The following is a 23820-nucleotide window of genomic DNA, read 5'->3' on the forward strand; positions in this document are numbered from 1 at the left end:
AAACAGTGTCTTTTGACAGTTGTGCAATATTACTTTGGGGTAAATCCCTTTCATTATAGGGAATGAGCTCCTCAGCTTTGTACCATTTGTTGTGGGGCATATCTGTGGGCAAATCAAGAAGTGGCACATTACTTAAGTTTGTAAAAGGCAGCTTGACTCAACTAAAACTCTGGGGTAAAGAACAAAAGCTTTCTCTTTGTAGCAAATTTCACAAATCTTCATGTTCGTCTCATTTATTTATAGATTAGCGCACCGTGTGATGTGTTTTGTATTATCTCCCACATCTTGTGCATAATTAAAACATAATTTGTGAGTAATGAGGTTTGCACCAAACAAATTAATTGAGGTGGGTAACATCAGGAGAGCATTCCCCATGGTAGATATGTTTGATTCAGTCCCTCATATTAAACTGGAAACTCTGGTTTATACCCTTGTCCTTCTGATCTTGAGCAAGACGCAGTCAAACCAACATGATTGTAAGCTCATGGGATTTGATTTTTTAATGTGGCTGCTTAGTAGATCAAGAATACCAGATCAGTTGCACTGTGTTGCTGGGCAGATAATTGCTTTGGATATGTGCACTGCATGCTATTTATTGAGTGTCTGAATCCAGTAAAGGTAAGGTTGCTTTGTTTTACCATCTTTTTTACTGCCTTCATAACAATATGACTGCTCATGTTCAGGAGTAATTATCTTCATTTTCCGGTCCCTGACTATACCCCTAAAGTCTTTGTCACATTATATATAATTGCAGAAATTTACATAAAACCATATTATGAGCTTTTTCCTATTTTATTGTGAGCTGTTTAGCTCATACAAGTTTCTGAAATTTATTTTTCAGCATTATTTAACTTTTTTTTAAAGACGGTTCAGGGTTGCTGTGCTCACCAGGCAAGTTACGCCACGTGCACATGTCACTGGAAGGCAGTGTATTGTTTTTTCTTCACTTGTGTATAAACGACAGTTAAGAAAATTACCTGTCTCCCATTACTCTTAGGGCTACGTCTCAGAGCAAAAAAATGCTCAGATAAAACACCAGAAACTGTCACTGTGACAAAGTGTAACACAGTCTCGGTGGTTATGATGAACACAGGCTCAAACCTCAAAGCCTGCTTTGTCTGTGCTTTGAGACAGAAATCACCTGTTTTGTTAACCACAGCAATACAATATCTTTTTTTCAAATGCAATGCCTAACACAGTGGTGTAACAGTGGTGCACTGCCCCCTCCCCCCTGCAATTACCCCTGCCCTCCCACCACCTGCAAGCCCATCCAGCCAGCTGTTTCCCCCTGCTCCTTGTTAGGTAATAGAGTGGCCGGCTGGGGTAAAGCTATAGAGGAAGAAGACCCTGCTGTCCCCCCCCCCCGTGACCGAGGGGTCTGCTTTCTCTATAGTCACGCCACTGGCCTGACTGTTTGTCTTGGAGTGTATTTCACACCAGCCTTTCTCTGGAGAAGCCGTTGCACAAAAACTGCCCAATAACACTCATAATTCTGAATAATAACCTATATTCCCTTTTAATTATGCACCCCCTCTCACATCGCATCAATACATGTATCATATTGACCAAATTATTAACATGAAAAAGTGTACATTTTTCATTAAAAATTGATTTTTTTTTGTACTCACAAAAATTAAAGGCTTAGGTTTCCACTCGGTATTTGCCATTTCTTTTTCATATTTGCCTGCTACAGCTCTGTAAAAACTTTTATCAACTGTGCAATCAACTCCTTTAATCCACAAAGCCTATTTGCAAGTTTTAATTATATTCTCTCACCCTTCATTGCTCTTCCGTGACTGCCTAACTACTTGTTTTATTAACATCATCTTCAAAGCACCTACCATACCTCATCCTTCAAGAGCTATCTGCTGTGTTTTTTTACTCAAAGCCCTCATGTCTATGTTCTTAATCTCATCTCTGCACAATTTATTATCCACTCACTTGATGCCATTTTTTATTTTCTCCAGTTCATATCAGTCTATATTTAATTCATATTTCTTACATTTCCCCCAAATTCTTCAAATGCTTACTCCTTATTCCTGCCCCTGAAATCCTTCACTGGCTCTTACCTGTTTGTAAGTCTGTATAGCACTACTTGAGAACAAAGAACTGTACATCAGAACAATAAATTAGTAGAACAAATAGAGAGCTCAATACAATACTAAATACAAATAAGTACAAAGTACAATACGAATAAATACAAAGTACAATTACAAGGATTAAGATCTTAGTGGCAAGGGGGTCCCTGCCCTGTAGACCTCACAGTCTAAGGCAGGGATCCCCAACCTTTTTTACCCATGAGTCACATTCAAATGTAAAAAGAGTTGGGGAGCAACACAAGCCTGAAAAAGTCCCTTGGGTGCCAAATAAGGCATGTGATTGGCTATTTGGTAGCCCATATGTGGACTGGCAGCCTACAGGAGGCTCTACTTGGCACTATACTTAGTTTTTATGCAATTAAAACTTTCTTCCAAGCCTGGAATTCAAAAATAAGCACCTGCTTTGAGGACACTGAGAGCAACATCCAAGGGGATGGAGAGCAACATGTTGCTCACGAGCTACTGGTTGGGGATCACTGGTCTAAGGGCAGAGACGCACACTAAGACAAATCTCCTCTTCTTCAGGGCGACTAATCTTCCCCTCCCCTGCTTTCCAGTCGGCTAGAATGTAAATCGTCAGGCTGGATCGCACTCGGAACTTCCTTGTGAGGCTGTTGCCTGTGGCAGCAAAGCCTCAATTAATGGGAGGTTTCCTTCTATCCATGAAGAAGCATAATGTAGTAATTTGAGACATTGCTGTATACAATTTTAAGTTAGCCATTTTCTTGTACTACTAGTGAAATGTATGCATTGAATTTTACATAGTACTCTCAATTTTATGTGGATGTCTTTTTTTTTTTTTCACATGAGATCTGATAAGGATATTCTTTTTTCAAAGTTCATTTGCTTTTTTCATGTTCCTCTCAGCATGGCAAATCAATAGGTTGCAGAATCTACAAGGGAACTAATGCAGAATAGATAAATGTGCCTGCCACAAAACTGCAGCTTTGCAGAAGGCTGCTGCACAATTCTTCAGTTATGGTAGTGTTAATATGGCCGTCTAAAACCACTGAAACCCAACCTTTGGCAAATAGGCCTCTTAGTGTTGTGAAGACTCGCACACACATATGTAAAATAATATATATATATATATATATATATATATATATATATATATATATATATATATATATATATATATATATAATTTTTTAATATATGTAATGACCAATAGAAAGGTTGCTAAGAATATACCTCTATATAATATACTAAAAGGTGAACTGCCCCTTTAAGCACATGCATAGAATATTGGGCAGGATATTAGGCCACTGCTGCGCCAAGGCAAACTGGTCTAATTTCAGTGGATGGGAAGAACAGATCCAGCATGACTGAGGTGACACAGATGTACTGTGCAGTATTTCACTTATGTAGGGATAAGCATTTGTGAGGCTTTGGTTTCCCTTTAAGTTACTGACATTTTCCCTAAATGGCTAAAACATGAGAAATAGTTGGAGAGAATTACATTGTATACTGAGTAAGTGACATAGAAACCTTGTTTAACAAAGGCAGCTTGTCATTTCAATTTCAACATTTGTCTAAAATAACATTCAACACAAACACATCTAAATCAAGATGTCACTATATTAATGTTCCATCAACATAACAAGGTGTGAAACAACCCAGAGTCTGACTTTACAGCTGTCTAAAGGTTCCACGACAGACAACATGGTGCTTCATGACCTTTGGTTTCCCATTAACCTAATGTGTCCTGGATGTTCTGTAATGGGATAGTTGTGCTAGTTACAGTTTTCAGGATGTTATTCTGGATATACTTTATTTATATGTACATGTTATGGTCAGTTCTCTTTGCTGTATGTCTGCATAAATAGCCTACTTGACTTGATCTTTGACTTATTTTTGTTTTCAATAAAATGACTTAAAGACTTAAACCTTAGTTGCTAGGAGTGTTGATAGAATTTCTATGGAGGACAATACCACTTATTAACCTTTATATAAATGGGGAATATTCCATTGGTTTAGCAGTAATTATGTCGGTTTTATTGTATTGGAATGAGCTGGCAGGGCTGAAAGATCTGCAGTGGATTATGTTTTGATTTGGCTGATAATAAATGTCAAACATGATGAGTAAAACAAATTGTCTTTTCTTCTCATGCAGTTTTTAATGGGTCTTGCAAATCATCAAAGGAGAAAGAGACTCCCCAGAGACACAAAAGCAAAGAGGTCACACCAGGGAAGGAAAGGAACAGTGAACAGAAAGCGGATAGCCGGAGAGAGTCTGCTGCTGCTAACCACAAACCTGCTTCCAACATGGGCTCCTCTGCCAAAGGGCTCACTGCTTATAACCATCATAGTCATCTTCGATCGGCTCAGGACTTAAGGAAACAGGTGAGAGCAGCTGGTATATAGCAACTATACTGTACTAAGAAACTGTAGTCATAAAGTGTGTTGTTACTGTTCAAAGAAAAACTTGTTTTGCCTTTCCACATTTTGGGTTTTTAGTATAAGAGCTAAATGAATAATGAGCAATGCAGGGGTGCAATGAGACTGGGCAGATTTTGGGCATATTATTAAATGTTATAAAAACTAGTGATATACTGAATCCAGGATTCGGACAAGATTCTGCATTTTTCAGCAGGATTCGGATTTGGCCGAATCTAAGTGCCTGGCCAAACCCGAATCCGATAAATCGCACGATTTTTTTTTTTCACAAAACCAAGGAAGTTAAAAATGTTAAATGGTGTGCTGTGCACATGGGTCTTTTTCCTCCTTCTTTCCCTTATTTACATATGCAAATTAGGGTTTGAATTCAGTCTGGTATACGGCCGAATTTTTCAGAAAGGATTCGGCTTTTTTTTTAAAAGGAAACATAATAGAAGGAAGAATGTATGTATTGTGACAATATTCAATGATCCCACACTCAAGGCCAAAGTTCAATTGAAGTGATTTAGGAACAAATAGGGGAATGTCTTACTATGGACTGTTAAATTAATAATCTTAATTCAATTGAGACTTTGAATTGTGTCTCTGTTTGAAAATGTAGGTGCACCAGTTTCATCTGTATCAACAACCTGGAACAAAACTGCCATTATGAATAGTCCAAAGTCACCCCTAACAATGTGGAAAGCTGCTACTGAATCATAAAGGCTAAAATGTGTTCTTGCTGTTAAAGGCTCCTATTTCATGTCTTTTTATTGTTATAGGATATGTTTCTAAAATGAGAGAATTAGTCAAGGGTCTGCATAATTTTTCAAGCTTCTGGGTGTTTGTTTATCGATAGATGTAAATTGCTATTAAAGTGTTTACTAATCAGGGAAATATCTTTGAAGTTGGCATTTGCTTGATGATTAATCATCTGCCTTATAGTTCTAGAACTCTCATTAGGGAAAATTGCCCTTCCCTAATCCCTCACAATGTCAGTCACTGGCAACTTTACTTATAGAAATCTGTACTGCTCATCCAGCATAATGGTGTCAGAAAATGAAGAAAACATAAAGTCAAATTTATTTTTTGGAGTATATTTTCTGTTTATCCATGGTACAATTTATTTTATTTTTTCTGCAGGTAAGATTTTACATAGCTTCCGGCTAGTAAATAAGTAGCAGTGCATGTTGGCTATTAAAGCAGAGACTGTCTGGGATCCATTAATGTTGGAGACAGACGTTTATAATTACAAGATGCAAGACTGCTGAGTATTTCCTTAGTGACAAGCCTGTGCAGCCTGATCCTTTGGAATATAATCCTCCATTTTATCCTTTACGTGCCTTGTTATGTGGTTTGTGATCGCATTGTTTAACCACATTTTAATTCTGAGCTTTTATTTAAAATGTTTGAATTTACTAATTCCTGGAATGGCTGGCAGGGTGACTCAGTAGGGCTCTTTAAGTGGTCTGGAATCGTTGCTAGCAAAGTTTGATTTTTAGATTAGAACAGTGGATGTGCTTTTGCTAAACCGATCTCTTGCCAAAAATCTTGTGGTTGATGTTGTCCTATCCAACTAGTCTTTATAGGCCCACATTAGGATCTCTTCATTAGTCCGTGGGCCAAACCAACGGATCAGCTTGATTTGGCCTAGCACATGGGTGGACCAATTGAAGAAAGATTTCCTCATTTGACAACCTGTCCAAACGAGTGGATCTATTAAGGTTTGCCCAACTTAACCCAGAAAATCTGTTCTCGGAATGTACTTTTCTTGATATTTATTCCAGAAATAATGTAAAGTCATTTAAATCTATGTCTTCTAGTTGAAAACGTAGTTAATAAGGTTTGCCCAACTTAACCCAGAAAATCTGTTCTCGGAATGTACTTTTCTTGATATTTATTCCAGAAATAATGTAAAGTCATTTAAATCTATGTCTTCTAGTTGAAAACGTAGTTAATGTTCACCCCCGTCTTGAGATGTTTAGTGTAGTCTGCCATGTGTTGTTTTTATCCTTCCTGATGTTCTTTGCTAAAGCAGATTACAATGAGGTAGCAAGTAAATTACCGGTAATAGAAAATTAATATATCTCGGTGTCTGTGCTGGTAAAGAACCTTTTATTCCTACATATTTAACAGTAAGTTATTTTTTGTATGTGTACAGATGTACTGCATCTCTTCTGACTTTTCTGCCTCCTCTGGGAATTCAGAGAGCACTATTTGCTAAATAAATATGCATCATTAGTATAATCCTTAGAATAGAAATTTGCCTGCAAAATGTCTTGTTGCGAATAGAATGTTTAATATAATATAGAAAAAATCTGGTATGTGTCAGGAGAAGTAGCACCAAACAATTGACCCTCAACTTAGTTGGAACTCCAAGCACATGCCGAGGCATAATGAATATCAGTTTCCAAAAGTAGACCTTACATTGTCTAGACTCCTCAGGCTTATGAAAACAGTACATGTTTATATTTTTGTAAATACTATTCGAGATTTGTTTTATGGGGAACTGACACACTGACAGCTTTTTTTTAAATTACCAATTTAACCCAGGTTTCCAAGGTGAATGGAATAACCCGATTATCATCAATGGGTTCTAACGCAGTTGGTGCCAAAAAGACAAGAGAAATGAGACCTACACCCTCCAAAACTGTGAAGTATACTGCAACGGTGACTAAGGGGACTGTCACATACACCAAAGCCAAGAAAGAACTGGATAAGGCAACCAAACAGAATCACAATAAACCCAGTTCATCTGTTCACCACACAATCTCAGGGACCACAGAAAGCAGCAATGCAAAAACTCGTAAACAGGTGCTATCTCTTTCTACATCCAAGCCCAACTGTGCCGCTGTTCTTAACTGTGTAAAGGTGAATGGCAAACTTAACAAAAAAACATGCGTTAGGGAGGAAGGGAGGCAACTAAGAGAGGGACTGCGTAACTCAAAAAGGCATTTAGAGGAGGCAAACCTTCCTGCCATGGCACAGCCTTTGCTAAAGAAAATTAAAGTATCCGCCTGCTTGCCAGAGGTCAGAAGCAAAAGGCTAGCAGCGGAGAAACAGGTGCTGAATGGACACTTTAAAAAAGAAGTGCCAGAGAAGATGCTGGAAAGAAACAGGCCGAAGCGGGCCTCAGCAGCCAGGAGCTCACCAGTTCCACAAACTTGTGGTAAGGCAGAAGATACTGGCTGTGAAAATCGCTCTACCTCGCACACTGATTCCCCACAAAAATCTCTGGTCTCTGCAAACCCAGAGAAAAACACCGGGAGGGCCAGGTGCACAGCCATGTGTGAAATCCCTGTCCTCCGACCCTCTGCCAAGGAGTTTCATGACCCCTTGATTTATATTGAATCCATCCGAGCCCGAGTGGAGAAGTATGGGATGTGCACCGTGATCCCACCTGCTGACTGGAGACCAGAGTGCAAGCTGAATGAAGAGATGCGATTTGTTACACAGATTCAACACATCCACAAGCTTGGGCGACGTTGGGGTCCAAATGTACAGCGCCTGGCCTGCATTAAGAAGCACCTCAAATCTCAGGGCATCACATTGGATGAACTCCCTCTCATAGGTAAGGGCATCACTCTGATGGCTATGCATGTGTCGGTATTTCTGAAATATTGAATCAAATTGAAAAGAGAAACACTTGCTTTTACCCTTCGAAATATAATAAAATAATATTTATACAGAATAACAATAATCATTTCTAAAAAATTTATTGTATGTATTATTTTATTGAATACAATGACTAGTGCGGAGTTTGCGTAGCAATAAATGGATACCAATTAAATTTGTTTAAAATAAACCAAAATAAAAAAATATATACATGGAATAAATAAGTAGTTTTACTGGATAATTAAAAAAAGGGAGGAAGGGTGACACTTCCAATAGGCCCCAAAAATGAGTGTTTCTTTTTTCCTCTGTTCTTAACATTCTCAATTACGTAACTGTACGTTTACAGCTTAGTATTGCAGGCTGTGCTTACAGTGAAATTGATTTTAATGAACTGCAAAGGACTTGGTGAGGTTCATGATTATAAGGAATGTCAATTGCAAGAACATTTTATGAGTCTCTACCGCTCAAGGCTGCATTATCCTCGTGTCTGTATTGCTGCTTAGACTCAATACAAAATATCTGATCGTATGGAGGAACATACTTTAGTTTTCATCTGTTCTGAGAACCTACATGTTGCTGGATGTAGTGCAGTATTTTATTTTTGTTTTGCTCATACAAATTTACTTTGCATTATTGCACATTCTAATGCTTGTTTTAATCTATACTTGACTTTTATGTCTGTTTTTGTTTCTAAATCTCAATCCTATTTTCTTTTCTTTTTTTAACTTGGATATCTCTCTGTATAACCTTCTATATTTGCATGCAAAATTCTTCAAGATCAGTATCACATTTGATGCCTTGCCACTTAAAGCTGCGACTTTTAGGCAATTTTGAAATAGTTTGGTTTGATTATTCAATGCAGCCTATGAAGAGTCCAGACTATTTAAAATTGTTCTAGTAAATCTTTTGACATTCCTTTGAATATTATTTAGAAATTTCCAGAAGCATATTCAGTGCTGGAGGGAAGGCAAGAGAGGCGCCATTGATAAGTAGCTATCTGAGAATGCTGAGGATGCTTGTCCTCTAATATCAGCTTTTTATTTTTGGGGGACTGGGACTTTTTATTTTTTATAATTAAAGAACAAATTTTTCTATTTCACCTCTTCCAAAGATGTCCCTTCAAGGTAAAAAGTATGTTTTGCTGATCTTACTTTCCTTCAATTTTTTTCTGAGACTGTTGTTCTTGATGAATGACCAACATAACATACAGCCACAATGGACAACAGTAGTTACACCATCTTAAACTTGTACGATGCACAGTGAATGCAATTGTGTGTCAGCAAACACAAACACACCTTCGTGACATATTTTGTGCTCATCTCTAAGCTCTCAAAACAGAACTTATGTTCTGTTAGATTTGTAAAGCAGTCAATGATGTCTTTGATGTACAATAAATGCACAGTGGGGCTATTTGTGGTACATCTGGTGTGTTTGTGACTTTCAGTACATTCAAAAAGTTGAAAGGTAATTAAAGCAGCAGTAAAGGAACAGTAACACCAAAAAATAAAACTGTATTAAAGTAATTAAAATATAATGTACTGTTTCCCTGTACTGTTAAAATGGGTGTGTTTGCTTCAGAAACACTACTATAGTTCATAGAAACAAGCTGCTGTGTAGCCATGGGGGCGGCCATTCAAGGCTCAGGTTACATAGCAGATAACAGATACTCATTGTAGAATACAATTGTATTCCATTACAGATTATCTGTTATGTGCTAAGTATCCTGTGCCTTATCTCCTTTTTCATCTTAAATGGCCGCCCTATGTCTACACAGCAGCCTATTTATATAAACTCTAGTAGTCTTTCTAAAGCAAACACATAATTGTCACTAATGTGGAGCAACAGTACATATTTATTTAATTACTTGGAATTTTTTTTTTTTTAATGGTACAGTTACTTTAACTGCCCTGTTAATTCTAACTAAACTGTATTGATAGAATTATGATCCTTCAATTAGTCTAGAGACTTCGAAGATCATCATAACCTGACCACTGATAATGTGGTTATCTAATACTGCTCCTTTAAAGTAAAAAAAAAACCCCACAAATTAAGTTCTGCCAGCTAAATTTCTCTTGCTGACCCCAACATGCATATGTATTAATATATATGTATGTGTTATATTGAGTGTGTTCCAGGGTTGTCACAAGTACTTGCTGCATATTGGTAAATTAAATATAAAGAATTAACATTGAAAAAGAGCATGGAAAGGAGATCATACAGAGAACTTGATTTAGGGAATAAGAAATGCTCTTCTAGATGTATAGAGTTAAACCAGCATTTGCCATATTTCTTAAATGTAAGAGCCAGTGATGCATTCCCTGGCTTAATTCCCACTTGTGACAACCCTTACTACATTTGTGGAGTAGTTCCTGGAACAAGATGCAAATGTTTTAAAAACTTCCTTAAAAACTGATCTCTCTCTGTTTCTCTGTGGTGATATGCTTACCAGACATTCAAGCATCTTACACTGCGCAAGGTCCTGACCGAAGACAGGTCCACTGGATCTCTACTCGGCTCTACTTTTTTAGGAATTACTTAGCAGGCTTATGAAAATATTTTCAAGGCTTCATGTTTACATCCCCGCCATGCCGACACAGTGGCAGAATGGGGCTGTGTTCTATGAACCCCATCTTCTTGGGATTAGGCAAATAGAGAATTTAAGCCATCACTTCACCAATCAGATTTCTAGATTGTGTTGTGGGCAAACGTATCTTGATCTCTGCCACCTAACGGTGTGAGGAGGATATTCAAGACCACCTCTGGGAAGCCTAGTTGTCCTGCACAGTGTAGCTACAAGCCAAGTGTAGCTACAAGCCAAGGTACAATTTCTTCCATATTTTAGTCAAGACCCAGTTGGCTCTGGTGGTAAGTCAGAATGTATTTTTTTTTCTTTTATAAAAAAAATGCTCTATTTCCTTTCACTGATATGTTGGCATTCTTAAATGTATAGCTCAAAGTTTTGTAGCTCACTTTCATGTATCCGGTAGTGATGAGTGAATTTATTAGCCAGCCATGGATTGGCAGCGAAATTCCAATTTTCGGCATGTGCGAATTTTTTCACCAAACTGCAGCAAAAATTTGCCACAGAAAAATTTATGGAAAAAAGCCCATTGACTTTAATGTATTTGTACACAAAAGTCGCATAAGAAAAACATCAATTGACTAATGCATTTGGACAACAAAAAAAGTAAATTTTTGAGTAAAAAATTATTTTTCGCAGTTTTGCAATTTTTCAGGTGAAGTGAAATGGGACAGATTCGCTAATTTCTAATCGCTCATCACTAATCTCCTGTTGTCTCTGGGCTTTGTATTTATCCTAGATTTAAGGTTGGCCTAATGTGTGAATTAAAGGCGAAGTAAAGTCTAAAATAGAATAAGGCTAGAAATGCTGTATTTTGTATACTATAACATAAAGATGAATTTACTGCACCACAAGCCCAATCAAACAAATGATTTATGCTTTCAAAGTTGGCCACAGGGGGTCACCATCTTGTATCTTTGTTAAACATGTTTGCAAGACCAAGACTGTGCACATGCTCAGTGTGGTCTGGGCTGCGTAGGGATCATCATAAATGATCAAAACAGCACAAGTCAAATAATATCTTCCAGAAGCTAATACAGCAAGATATATATATATATATATATATATAATATTCAGAATATGCAGACTGCACTGGGTCCTGTGTTGTCATGTAATTTAATGTGAATTTTATAGTTTTTGTATTGGTTAATAGAAACTTTCTCCAACTCTACATACCAGTGACTGCAGCAAAATAAACCTCCAAATAGAATCCTAGTTTATCTGTTTAAATCTGTCTCCATGATCTTTGTCCCTGCAGCTGGAGTTGGAAACAGTAAAGGGGATGTAAAGGCAAAAATAAAATTCAATACAAATCTCTTACACAGTCGCCGAATGCTCTACAGGGAAACAAACAAAGCTGCTTGAGTTCTGCAAGGTTGGGAAGTAAGGCGGGGCTCCCCTGCTGTTCAGTATGATTGTTTCCCTGCAGAGCAATTAGGGACCGTCTGACAATTCCTATCCACAGCAGTAAATGAAAGGTGAATTTCACTGCATACAGTCAGGTTTCTTATAAAAATGCTACACATGTTTTAATTAAAGTATATTGGAGATAGGGTTCTTTTTCATTAAAGAAAGTAAAAATGGGATTTTATTTTTTTGCCTTTACATGCCCTTTAAGTAAAGCTAGATTGCCACCCATGAGTGGCTTGCATACATATTTTGATGTGATCTCAAAATTGCTTTATCTGCAGCGCAGTGTAATGGATTTGGTGACATGTTGAAATCTTCTCTTGGAGAAAGTGATTTAATCTATTAATTTAAGTCCTTCAGATAAAAAAAATGGTTATGCATTCTTATGGGTGTTTCTTTTTTATGTAGCATAGCAACTTTATAAGGAAGGGAATTGAAATAACTGCATATACCTTTCCCAAATGAGCTTACTTTTCAAGGATAGGTTAGGTAGATTGCACTTCACTGTGTCCACTTCTCTGTATTTATTTATACTTTTTGTTTTGCTCACAACCTCTCTTTAGGAGGCTGTGAGCTAGATTTGGCACAGTTTTTCCATCTTATCAATGAAATGGGTGGCATGCAACAAGTGACTGACCTCAAGAAATGGAACAAACTGGCTGACATGCTACGCATTCCGAAAACTGCACAGGATCGTCTGGCAAAGCTGCAAGAGGCCTACTGTCAGTACCTGCTCTCCTATGACTCCCTTTCCCCGGAGGAGCACAAAAGACTGGAGAAGGAAGTTCTGCAGGAAAAAGAAAATCTGGAAAAGAAGAAAGGTCCACTTGAGGGTCACTCAGACAATGCCTATAAATTACATTTGCTCCCCAGATACGAGCCCAAAAATGGACTCATAAATGGAGTGGTGCATCGCAATGGTCTCAGAGGCAAGCTGAAAGAAATGGATGTTCAGGTGAAAAATGGCAGGCGAAGACTGTTTACTCAAGAAAAAGAGAGTGCAGAGGAAGAGCCAGAAGACAAGAGTTTATTCGGTGAACTGCATAAATGTATCTACAAGGTATGTATTCATACATTTGTTGGTATAATTTTCATTGCATGCTGGAATCCTAATCTGTGCATGAAAAATTGCTTCTGTGGATTAAAATGTCTTTATACTTGCAAAACATATATAAAAAGGAGAAATATGCAAGCTTAAGCATAAATGTAGCACAATTATTGATGCAAGTAAGAAGCCAAGTTAAAGTAACCAGTACCACATTCCAGTCCCCAAATACTACTATGTTTTCAAGAAGTAATGTATCTGTGGGGATGGCAACCACTCCAAGTGGAGGGAGTGCAACGAGTTAAAAGCAGAGGAGTAGCAGGATCTCAGGAAAACACTTGGTGGGTGGGGTAAGTGCACCCTTGGAAGAGGCAAGGGATTTGAAGGGATAAGTATATATGGGATGGTGAAATGGGAATGCACCTGCTGGAGGAGAGTAAGGGGAAAATGCTTGCCAGTGCAGATTAACACCTCTTTTCTCTGTACCGCTCATTAAATATGATTTAACGTGGCATTTTAGCATGGTTTATGACTATGGCAGAAGGTGGATGTGTGACAACTGCAGTGCTCTCAGAAGGTCAAAATGCCTTTCATTACTTACTTACTGGAGAACTGTGGCAATCAAAAAGCTCAATCATTCGTCACAGCATTCTACTGAAAAGAATAGCAAGTTCAAATGCATACGGCAGACTCAGATGGTGAAAGTTGGCACCACTTAGTGTCTTCAGTGTCTGCCTGTCACAGACAGGAACTATTCTTACAGATCTTTTAGTGGAAATCTGTGACAAAGGGACAAAGGGCTTTATGACCAACACAGTTGTCCCTGATAGCACAGCAGCAGTCAGAATGCCATGATTACTATGGTCTTTATAGGTTCCAGTTTTAGAGGGATGAGCTGGAAAACTGGCAATGTATAAAAGATCTAATTCAGTGGCTAAACTAGCGGAAAAAAGTCCCACTGATTATAATTAAAAGGGCACAGGGAAATGCACTCAACCTATTTTATTTTGTATACTATAAACTCCAGCGACATTGAAACATCAATTTTATATCCCCTAATTGTAAGTTTTCTCTCATTTGACACCATTTTTCTGTCCCACCAATATATAATGCATTGCATGGGGGTTCTAGTGTATTCGAACTAGACTAACATTTTGATCACCTCCTTGTGTATATTGAAATGTGGTGATGCACAGTGGTAACTGTCCTAAAGCTTAAATATATTTCCATCTAACTGTAGCTGTTGCTGAACTACATTGTAGGTACTACTTGGCTGATGAATTAGTTTATACAATCACAAACCCAGGAAGTAGCATAAAATGTTAATCCACCAATAGGTGGAGAAGAGAGGTTCAGAAGGCAGAGATTTCACGAACGCCACGTCATGACGGTGATAATGATCAAAATCGGAGTTCCTGTGAGTTCAGACATGCAAGCAGTGCCAAAGGTTTGGCTTATTTGGGTCCTGTGTTTATGCACAGGCTGACAAATTGATTAGTTTTCCTAAGTTGCCAAAAGTTTCCTTGTCAGGCAACTTTGGCGACTTCAGAAAACGAATCGCACCAAGTACCATCCCGCCGGCAATTTACATTTTAGCCGGTGGGAAGGCAGGGGAGGCAGTTCGGGGAGATTAGTTGCCCTGAAGAAGCGGAGATTTGTCGCCCAGGCAACTAATCTCTCCAAATCTGCTTTGTGTGCCCTGACCCTAAATGCCTAGATCTTTATTTGTATAGGATATTGGAGTGTTTAATTTCTCACAGTAATCTGAGAACATACGTTTTACAATATTTGCATGCTTGTCCTTAGGCGCTTGCCTCTCACACTGTGTGTGCTTACATTATTTCAATGATTTAATTTGTTTTTATTGCATTTTCTGTATTGTTGTTAATGCTAGTTTTTGTACATAAATAAAAAAGCATATATTGGTAAGTGGTTCTTGGAAAGCCCCATATCTTCCAAGTGTCCCAATACTAAATGTGTATATACAGTTTTATGGATATTCCCAACAGTACAACACTGAATTTTGATAGGATTGCAGTAAAAATATGCATTCTTGAGATTGCAGGGCTAAAACGCCCTCAGCAGTAACATGACCCCAGAAAAGCACATATTTTTTAAAGCACACATTCAGACCAGTTCTTATTTGGTTAATATATTTTGCTAAACAATGCAAAACATCAGATCTATACAAATTGTGATGCTTTTTTTACAGTATCTTATTTAAAACAATAAAAATTTGATAAGCGGCAGTCTGAAGGCCCCCACACAAGGGCTGATAAAAGCTGCCAACAGCATTGTTTATGATGGATTTCTCTCTATTTTTAATTTTTATTTTATTTTAGATATTTTTATGCAATATACAGTGCAAAGTTTGCTACTAGTCTAATCACCTATAGGAATCAATCCACAGGAATCTTTACTAGTCATCTGTTTAAACCAAAAGCATCTATTGCTGTGTGTTATTGCACCAGGGTAATTTTTTTGTCTTTTATTATATATGCGGGTTAAAGTCATATATCACGTTGTAGAACTTAAATAATATTTATTATTCTTGGTCCAGGGTCAGGGATGCTCTGAAAATGCCATTGCAGCACAACCACTTGTGTATAATAATCTCATCCATTTATTGACATAAATTAGAATTCAGATTTATTATGAGTCATCTGTCTTGCTGCACAGGTATGTGTATTAAATGCTGCAATACTTTTCAGTCACTACAAATTAGAGTGCAGTATATACACAGTGCATGTACATTTGAATTTTTAAAGTCCATACTGGCATCGATTATGCAGATGTGAAGCTTATTGCTACATGTTTGGAGGTGGTGAGAAAATAACTTATTAGTTGGGTTTGTGGTGGTTTCTAAGTTCATTCTGTCTGGTCTATTTCCTGCGCAGGGAAGGTCTGTGTCTCTCACCACATTCTACAGGACAGCAAGGAACATCATGAACATGTGCTTCAATAAGGAGCCCACCGTATGTGAGGTTGAGGTGAGTGTGGCTCTAAGAATGGAGGGGAGTAGAATGTTCCAGGAAAAAAATTTAGATTATCATAATTTACCACTTTACTGATCCATATGACTCACATACTGCACACAAGGGGTGTCAGCAGTAAAACAGAGCCTACTCATGTCTCACAAGCCACAAAGTTACAATGAAGGCTCTGGGGCAATATGATTTCAAGAGACAGCAGGATGTAAAAAGAACATTGCAATAAGTTTTCTCTTATGGGGTATCCTGTGCGGATATCCTAAAATAGTTAATCAAGGGTTGTAGATGCAGGATGAATCCAGGCAGACATTTTAAAGCTGCAGAATTTCTTTATTAAGGATACACTTCCTTAATAAAGGAATTTTGCAGCTTTAAAACGTCTGCCTGGATTCATCCTGCATCTACAACCCTTCTTTGAGTAAAAAGAACACTACTCAGGGTTTAACAGCTTGAAGCCCCGTAGACAAGATTGAACTACAGCAGGGGTGCCCAAAAGGTAGATTGCGATCTACCAGTAGACCTTTAGGGCAGAGACACGCTGCAATTTCGGGAGATTAGTTGCCCAGCAACAAATCGCTTCTTCTTCAGGCGACTAATCTCCCCAAACTGCCTTCCCACCAGCTAGAATATAAATCACCGGCAGGATGGCACTCGGAGCATTTCTTTGTCCAAAGTTGCCTCACGAGGAAACTTTGGACGACTTCGGAAAGCCAAATCGATTCGAATCGCCGACAGAAAGGCAGTTTGGGTATATAAGTCACCCAAAGAAGAAGAGCTTTGTCACTGGGCAAATAATCTCCTGAAATAGCAGCGTGTCTCTGCCTTAAGCTGTTGATCAGTAGATCTCAAGGCACTGTCAACAATCGGCTTATCTAAATAACCCTCCATGCTTTTCATTCAGATATTTATTATGTTGCGGTTACATAAAAAATTGTTGTTTGTTAAATATAGCAATATACATTTTTCCATAAATCAATATTTAAGTAATATTTTCCATGAAACAGAATGTCAACAATGCTTTTGTGGATGTAGATCATAATGGTATAACATCACTAAAAGTAGACCTTGCATTAGTAAGGGCCTGAACTACAGCTCCAGAATCCACTGCCTTCCTTTTGTTATTGCTGGGATTTTAACTTGATGATATTCGTAGGAATACAAGTTGCCCTAACCTCTCAGAATATCACATGTTATGATGAAGTGCAAAGATGTCCAACCTGTGGCCTTTTAGCTCTTGTCAGTGGATGGAATTTTCTTTCGCCATCCTGGAAATTACAGGCTACATTTGCAAATTTGCATTTTATTACTGATATACTTAGGGCTCCTATAAGATTTGTGTGCTCCAGATGCTTTTTTTTAATGCTATTTATTTCAAAATGTGCAGTTCTTTTCAGATTCGATGCACGTTCTAATTACAATAAAACATTGCGACTGTGGAGTATTGTGAAATGCATAAAACCAATTATGCAAGCACAGTTCGACTGCATTTACATCCATGCTCACTTATACATGCATTGTGGAATATCCGTTGCTGTATACATCTTTCAGAATTCTCAACTAGCAGCTTAGTGGGAACTGTTGCTACTCCCAATTAAAATGCCACAGATTTGACATGCCAAATCTGAAGGGCCACATTTTTTACAGTTCAGTTCTGCCATCCGCTCTTTCATTGATAATTGGTTTGAGAATGAAATCTGTTCATGGAAAAACAAAACAGTACAACATTAGTACAATTTTAAATGTTTTCCTTGTTGCTTTGAGCAAAAGTACGGAGCTGCCTAAGAAACATACTGTAAATGTATAGATTTGTTATTGTGGCTTATACACTTCATTTTTGTTAGACTATAATTTTGCTGCACTGCAGAAACATTTTATGATTTGAGAACACTCTGGCTGTTCGGAACATTTACAGTTCTGTGGGTTAAATGCCCACTCCTTTGTCAAGTTTAGATGAGTGGTGCTGTGCTAGCAGGTAGGGGAAGAATTTAATGTGTACCTTCTGTACAGCCTTCTTTACAAGAGTACAAAGATAAATTGTGAAATGCAAATAGTTTTTTCTCCTCTTACATATTAAATAACTGCTTCAGCCTCAGTTTCTTGGTGCAGTCCACCTGACCACATTCATATTGTTTTGAAGGCCACTCTCATTTCTAGCTTGTCATTATTTAGCCCTGTAGAAAATTATAAGGAAAGAGCTTGAGCCAGTAATGCTGTCAAAAATGTGTGTGTGTGTGTGGGGGGGGTGGATATTTGGATAACAAATTGAAAATAAATATACTTTTTAATATTCTTCTTGGCCAAATCCATAGGAGAAGTATGGTGGCCCTTTAAAATGGTATGTACAGCCTTTACATAATAAAGCAAGCAGATTTTGCCTCTGTAAATATTAATCATACTTGTTTTCCTTTATTTACAACTGAATGATGGAATTACCATTCATTTGTTTTCCTTGCAGCAAGAATATTGGCATATTGTGGAACAGAAGAACTGCCATGTAGCTGTGCACTGTGGAAAGGTTGACACAAAGACTCATGGAAGTGGATTTCCTGTGAGTAAAACGGAACCCTTTTCAAGGTAAGTTAATGCCCTCAACTGTCTATGACCTTGCACTGCCTTACACAATGTTTACAAGCTGTAATTGATTTGTCATTTCTTGTAGGCATGGGTGGAATCTCACTGTCCTTCCTAATAATTCAGGATCCATCCTGAGACACCTTGGTGCTGTACCTGGTAAGTTCAATTTTAATATAGTAAGACTTCTTTTTACTAGGGAGAATGTTATAGCCACCCCCCATTTCTTACACCAGGGTTGGATAACCTGTGGTCTTTCTAATGTTCTTGAAGTACAATATTTAAAAAAAAAAATAAAGCAGTTGTCAATTTCCTGCAGTTCTAATTTCTCAACATTTTGAGGAGAGCTGCAGTTTCTTTGTTTCTGATCTGGGCTATTATACACATTTTACAACAGTGTTCCCCAAGCCTTTGTTAGATCTTACACACACTTACTTATTTTTCCTGTTATACTTCGGAGTCTATTTTAAGGAAATTTTAGCCAAAAAACATTTTGTCTTTGTTGTTTTGGCTGGCTGAATAAGAATGGCCTTCTTTGCTCTTGTAGTCATTGAATCTCTCAACGTAATGTCCTGCAGTAGGGTTGCTAGGAAGGACATTTTGTGACTAATCAACATTGTAATGTTTTTCATGCCACTTAAATTATTATTTTATCTACAACGCTTTGGAGAAGGGATTCCCATGTTATGCTAACAACTTGCAGTTGCAATTTTTGTGAACTCGAATATTACACTATTACTATATATGTCTTTAATAATATTGCCATAAAGTCAGCTTCCAAGCTAAAGGGATACTGTCATGGGAAAAATGTTTTTTCAAAACACATCAGTTAATAGTGGTGCTCCACTGAATTACGTTTCGCAAAAGATCAAAGAGATTATTTTTTATATTAAATTTTGAAATCTGACATTGGGCTAGACATATTGTCCGTTTCCCAGGTGCCCCCAATCATGTGCCTTGTGCTCTGATTAACTTCAGTCACTCTTTACTGCCGGACCGTACAGCTCGCAATAGTACATTCAGTAACATTGAGTAGGAGAAACAACAGCCTGCCAGAAAGCAGTTCCATCCTAAAGTGCTGGCTCTTTCTGAAAGCACATGACCAAGCAAAATGACCTGAGATGGCTGCCTACACACCAATATTACAACTTAAAAAAAATACACTTGCTGGTTCAGCAATGATATTGTATATTGTAGAGTGAATTATTTGCAGTGTAAACATTGTAATTTAGAAATAAAAACTACATCATAAAAATCATGACAAAATCCATTTAAAGGGATACTGTCATGGGAAAACATGTTTTTTCAAAAACACATCAGTAAATGGTGCTGCTCCAGCAGAATTCTGCACTGAAATCCATTTCTCAAAAGAGCAAACAGGTTTTTTATATTGAATTTTGAAATCTGACGGGGCTAGACATTTTGTCAGTTTCCCAGCTGCCCCAGTCATGTGACTTGTGCCTGAACTTTAGGATGGAACTACTGGCAGGCTATTTCTCCTACTTAATGTAACTAAATCAGTCTCAGTGGGACTTGGCTTTTACTATTAAGTGCTGTTCTTAGATCTTACAGGGAGCTGTTATCTTGTGTTAGGGAGCTGCTATCTTGTTACCTTCCCATTGTTCTGTTGTTAGGCTGCTGGGGGGAGGGGTGATATCACTCCAACTTGCAGTACAGCAGTAAGGCTAAGGCCACACTAGGCGATAGCGCCGCGATTTGACTCGCGGCGACTTTTCGCCGCGACTTTTAAGCCGCAATCGCTGGGGAAACTTTTGCGCTGGCGTCTATGGGGAATCGCGAAAAATCGCCAGCGTAAAAACACACGCGGCGATCTTTTTTCTATTGTCGCTCGAAATCGCCTAGCGAGGCAATTTCGAGCGACAGTAGAGAAAAGATTGCCGCGTGTGTTTTTACGCTGGCGATTTTTCGCGATTCCCCATAGACGCCAGCGCAAAAGTTTCCCCAGCGATTGCGGCTGAAAAGTCGCCGCGAGTCAAATCGCGGCGCTATCGCCTAGTGTGGCCTTAGCCTAAAGAGTGATTGAAGTTTATCAGAGCAGAAGTCACATGACTGGGAGCAGCTGGAAAATTGACAATATATCTAGCCCCAGTTTCCAAAATTGAATATAACAAAATCTGTATTCTCTTTTGGAAAATGGATTTCAGTGCAGAATTCTGCTGGAGCAGCACTATTAACTGATGCGTTTTGAAGTTTTCCCATGACAGTATCCCTTTAACTAGAATTGTCTTTTCAAGTGGATATTCTACATATATGTGGGAAAGTCAAAGAACCAAAAGTTAAGAATTGGTGCATTTAGCACTTTCAGTATTTCAGGTTGAATTAACTGACAATATTTAATGAAGGCTGCAGCCATTTGCTGACCCAACAGTTATCTCCAGTGGCTGCTGCAGCAACAATAATGGCACCAGTGGAAATTATTGGGAATGCCAGCACTTTTTTCCAAACAACATGCTCAAGGTGCTGTGAAAATGCTGTCCCTTCATCTACAAAGCCAGACTATGATCAGTATTATAAATCAGGCAAATGGGTACATGGATGCACCATAATACTTGGCTGTGCAGACAATCGTGTGCCAATTTTGGCCACCTTTAGTGCAACCAACTGCTGCTGAGGTTGCTAACTGCAATAAAACATACAGATGTGTTACCTCAGCATAAATATACACCAAACTAAGTCAAGGAGGTACAGGTATGGGATTCGTTATCCGGAAACCCGTTATCCAGAAAGCTCCAAATTACGGAAAGGCCACCTCCCATAGGCTCAATTTATTCGAAGTAAATAAATAGTGCCAATACACTCACAATACTTGTATAACGTGTGTGCTGCAGGCTCTGCGTGTCTCCTGATCACGTGACTCAACAGGATGCATTCAATAGTAGAACAAAAATAATGAAGACGCAATGCCAATGCGGGTGGTACTTAAAGTACCTCCAAGGCTTTAATGTGCGGAATATAACCAAACGTTTCTGGAGCCTCGTGCTCCCTTCCTCAGTGGATCCACTGCTTCTTATTTCACACATGAAATAAATTGCTGTTGTGGATTTTTCATTTTTCCGGCTTTTTTTGCATAGAAATGTTCTGTTTTAGCAAAGATTCGTTTTCATAGGTTGGGATGCTTTCCACCTAAATTCTTTAGCAGTGCCTCCAATGTTATGGCTGCTACACACCACAAGTAATTAATCAGTCGAAGCCAAAGGCCTTGGCACTTTAGGCTAATCTTTTTTTGTACAAAGAGGGTTGCAGTGCAATGGAAGTAGTCAAATTGCTTCAAATTCCCAATGAATAATGACATATTAATAATCATTATGATTTGCAAATTCATGTTTTCAAATAATTCTTAATAAAATGGGGGGGTAGAATGCGTTTTTGCATAATTTAGAGCCACATCTGGAAGCCTGAATATGAACATTATTAGCATATGTCTTTAAATGGCTTCATAATGTCACAATAAAAAGATATATGCTTGTATGGCAAGTGTGCACAAGTCTTTTATTAATTAGTTGATTACATTAACAGAGAGTCTATCTAGGCAAATTAATTTTCTTTCTCACTTATTTAATTACACTAAGTTTCTTGGTTTATTTCTTTACACAATGATTCTCTCTTTTAGGAGTGACTATTCCTTGGCTTAATATTGGCATGGTTTTTTCTACCTCATGCTGGTCTCGGGACCAAAATCACCTTCCGTATATTGACTACTTACACACTGGTGCTGATTGCATTTGGTAAGCATTGTTTTTTTGGGGGTGGGAGCGGGGGTCCTGCTAGAAAATCTGCCTGTCCAGTGTCCAGTGCTGGTCTTAGGCAAGTTTCACTAAAAGAAATGGATCATTTCCCGGCAAACTCTTCAACTGACTAATGCCGGCTGGGCACCCCAGGCAACCCGGCTGGCCGCATGTGTGACGCGCTGGTGACGCGCGTGTGTGACCCTCGCACATCTGCCTTCAGCTATAGGGGAACACTGCAGGCTTTGGGGCTTAAAGGAGAACTAAAGCTTCACTAAAATAGTACGAAGAAATGTTGTACATTATGTTTTGTGCTTCTATACCATACCAAGGCAACGACAACCCTTTAGCAGTAAAGATCTGTGTCTCCAAAGATGCCCCAGTAGCTCCCTGCTGATTCACTGCACATGCTCTGTGCTGCTGTCACTTACTGAGCTTAGGGACCCACTCACAATATACAGTACACATAGAATATACATGTCACAATATAAGGTTGATTAGTAATTAATATTGATAATTACTACACAATAGCACAGAAACCAGTGCAATTAGCATCAGAATGTAATAATGAGCCCTGTAGCATCAGACCAACCTCATTTTTTGTTTGATAATTAGCGATAACCCCAAAGCTTGGTGACCCCCCTGTGACAAGTTTGAAGTCCTGGATTGTTGCTGCTATTGAGAAGCTAAAACTTTAGGTGGCTGCATTAAGTTCAGTATGTAAAATATAGCATTTTTAGCCATATTCCTTTAACCACTGTGTCTACTGTCTGGCCCACACAAGGATCCAGCTTCTTTTCTGAGAAAAAATACAATGTGGCACAGCCCAGATTAAACCAACTGGGAAATGGTTGTGTGTCCATTCAGAAGTGTTAGTGGGATGCATTTACTTATTTAAGCAGCTCTAATGTTATCAGATTGCATTGCGCTATGTAGAAGAGCAGGCAGTTAATAAGCTAAACTCTTTAGGCTTATGACACATGGGCAGATTCGGGGCCTCTTCTTCTGGGCGACAATCTCCCCGAACTGCCTTTGCGTGTTTTCCCGTCCGCTATAATGAAAAGTCGCCTACGCTAAAGCATACGCGGAGCTTGAGGCGATTAGTCACCAGGCGACTAAATCTCCCAGAATCTGCCGTGTGTCACAAGCCTTATAATGTTGTTCCAATTAGCTTGGAAGGTGTAGTTCAAGAGTAGCTTTAGTACTGAAGGTGCCTATCGGTGGTATATAATTTCTTGAAAAGATATCGGTTAAAACCTCTGTGTGCTGATTGCTTTTTACCGGATACTTGACTGAATCTATGTTACTCTGTATAACAATGCGTTTGTCTCCTACAGGTATTGCATTCCTGCTGAGGAAGAGAGTAAACTTGACAAAGTGGTAC

The 23820-nt window shown here is 38.4% G+C and overlaps 1 protein-coding gene across 2 annotated transcripts in view; it reads left to right on the forward strand.

The window, feature by feature from the left end:
* jarid2.L (jumonji and AT-rich interaction domain containing 2 L homeolog) overlaps positions 1–23820 on the forward strand; it is a 142020-nt gene that overhangs the window by 106039 nt on the left and 12161 nt on the right. For both annotated transcript variants that reach the window (XM_018267806.2, XM_018267807.2), the window contains exons 7-14: positions 4216–4445; positions 7032–8049; positions 12648–13144; positions 16027–16119; positions 18575–18693; positions 18779–18849; positions 22322–22436; positions 23774–23820. The exon at positions 23774–23820 is cut by the window's right edge and continues 59 nt beyond it. In XM_018267806.2, the coding sequence (XP_018123295.1) occupies positions 4216–4445; positions 7032–8049; positions 12648–13144; positions 16027–16119; positions 18575–18693; positions 18779–18849; positions 22322–22436; positions 23774–23820 (2190 nt within the window). The remainder of the gene's footprint in view (positions 1–4215; positions 4446–7031; positions 8050–12647; positions 13145–16026; positions 16120–18574; positions 18694–18778; positions 18850–22321; positions 22437–23773) is intronic.

Source organism: Xenopus laevis, chromosome 6L (assembly GCF_017654675.1).
Source record: "Xenopus laevis strain J_2021 chromosome 6L, Xenopus_laevis_v10.1, whole genome shotgun sequence".
NCBI classification, from domain to species: Eukaryota; Metazoa; Chordata; class Amphibia; order Anura; family Pipidae; genus Xenopus; species Xenopus laevis.